Raw genomic sequence first — 1,050 nt, 5'->3', positions numbered from 1 at the left:
GTTATTGTAAGCCAACCAATCAGACTTCCAGGTATGAGACAACCATTCGAGACTCCCAGTTAGTGAGACACAAACCATTCAGGACTCGCAGACTCCCAGTGCTGGTAGCACACAGATCCTGAGGATTTAGCTCAGTGGGCTAACACAATCTGGTAGCACACAGATCCTGAGGATTTAGCTCAGTGGGCTAACACAATCTGGTAGCACACAGATGAACCAGGTTCAAGGTGGGTCGATCACTTAAGCAGCACTTAAGTGGAGAACACTGTATATACAACACTGTAAATAAAACACTGTAAATACAACACTGTATATACAACACTGTATATACAACACTGTATATACAACACTGTATATACAACACTGTAAATACAACACTGTATATACAACACTGTAAATACAACACTGTAAATAAAACACTGTAAATACAACACTGTATATACAACACTGTAAATACAACAGTGTAAATACAACAGTGTAAATACAACACTGTAAATACAACACTGTAAATACACCACTGTATATACAACACTGTAAATACAACACTGTTTATAGACATAATATGACATTTGAACTGTTTTTATTGTTTTGGAACTTTTGTGAGTGTAATGTTTACTGTAAAAAATGTTTTTTTTTTAATTTCACTTTGTTTATTATCTATTTCACTTGCTTTGGCAATGTAAACATCTGTTTCCCATGGCAATAAAGCCCCTTAAATCAAAATTAAATTGAGAGAGAGAAGATGGAGGGAGAGGTGTGGGAACATTACCTCTTTCAGTCGTCAATAAACATCTTAAGGCAGAGAATTGCGAAATGTGTGTGTGTGTGTGTGTGTGTGTGCGTGTGCGTGTGCGTGTGTGTGTGTGTGTGTGTACTGACCTTTGTCTTTGACACAGAACACATCCAGGTGTGTGTTGTCCACTGTAGTGTTCTCTATCTTCACATCCACTGCCTTCAGAGCACTGCCCTGATTACTGCACACTGTAGTCCTGGAGAAACACACAAACGTTACTGCACACTGTAGTCCTGGAGAAACACACAAACGTTACT

General features: G+C 38.6%; 1 protein-coding gene across 1 annotated transcript in view; it reads right to left on the bottom strand.

Annotated features, from left to right (window-relative positions):
* Positions 1-1,050, bottom strand: part of LOC139024506 (filaggrin-2-like) — a 24,172-nt gene that overhangs the window by 6,822 nt on the left and 16,300 nt on the right. The window contains exon 5 of the mRNA XM_070439355.1: positions 880-1,026. Within this exon, the coding sequence (XP_070295456.1) occupies positions 880-1,026 (147 nt within the window). The remainder of the gene's footprint in view (positions 1-879; positions 1,027-1,050) is intronic.

This window comes from Salvelinus sp. IW2-2015, unplaced genomic scaffold, assembly GCF_002910315.2.
Source record: "Salvelinus sp. IW2-2015 unplaced genomic scaffold, ASM291031v2 Un_scaffold1588, whole genome shotgun sequence".
In the NCBI taxonomy this organism is placed as follows: Eukaryota; Metazoa; Chordata; class Actinopteri; order Salmoniformes; family Salmonidae; genus Salvelinus; species Salvelinus sp. IW2-2015.
This window is presented reverse-complemented; position numbering and strand designations above follow the sequence as displayed.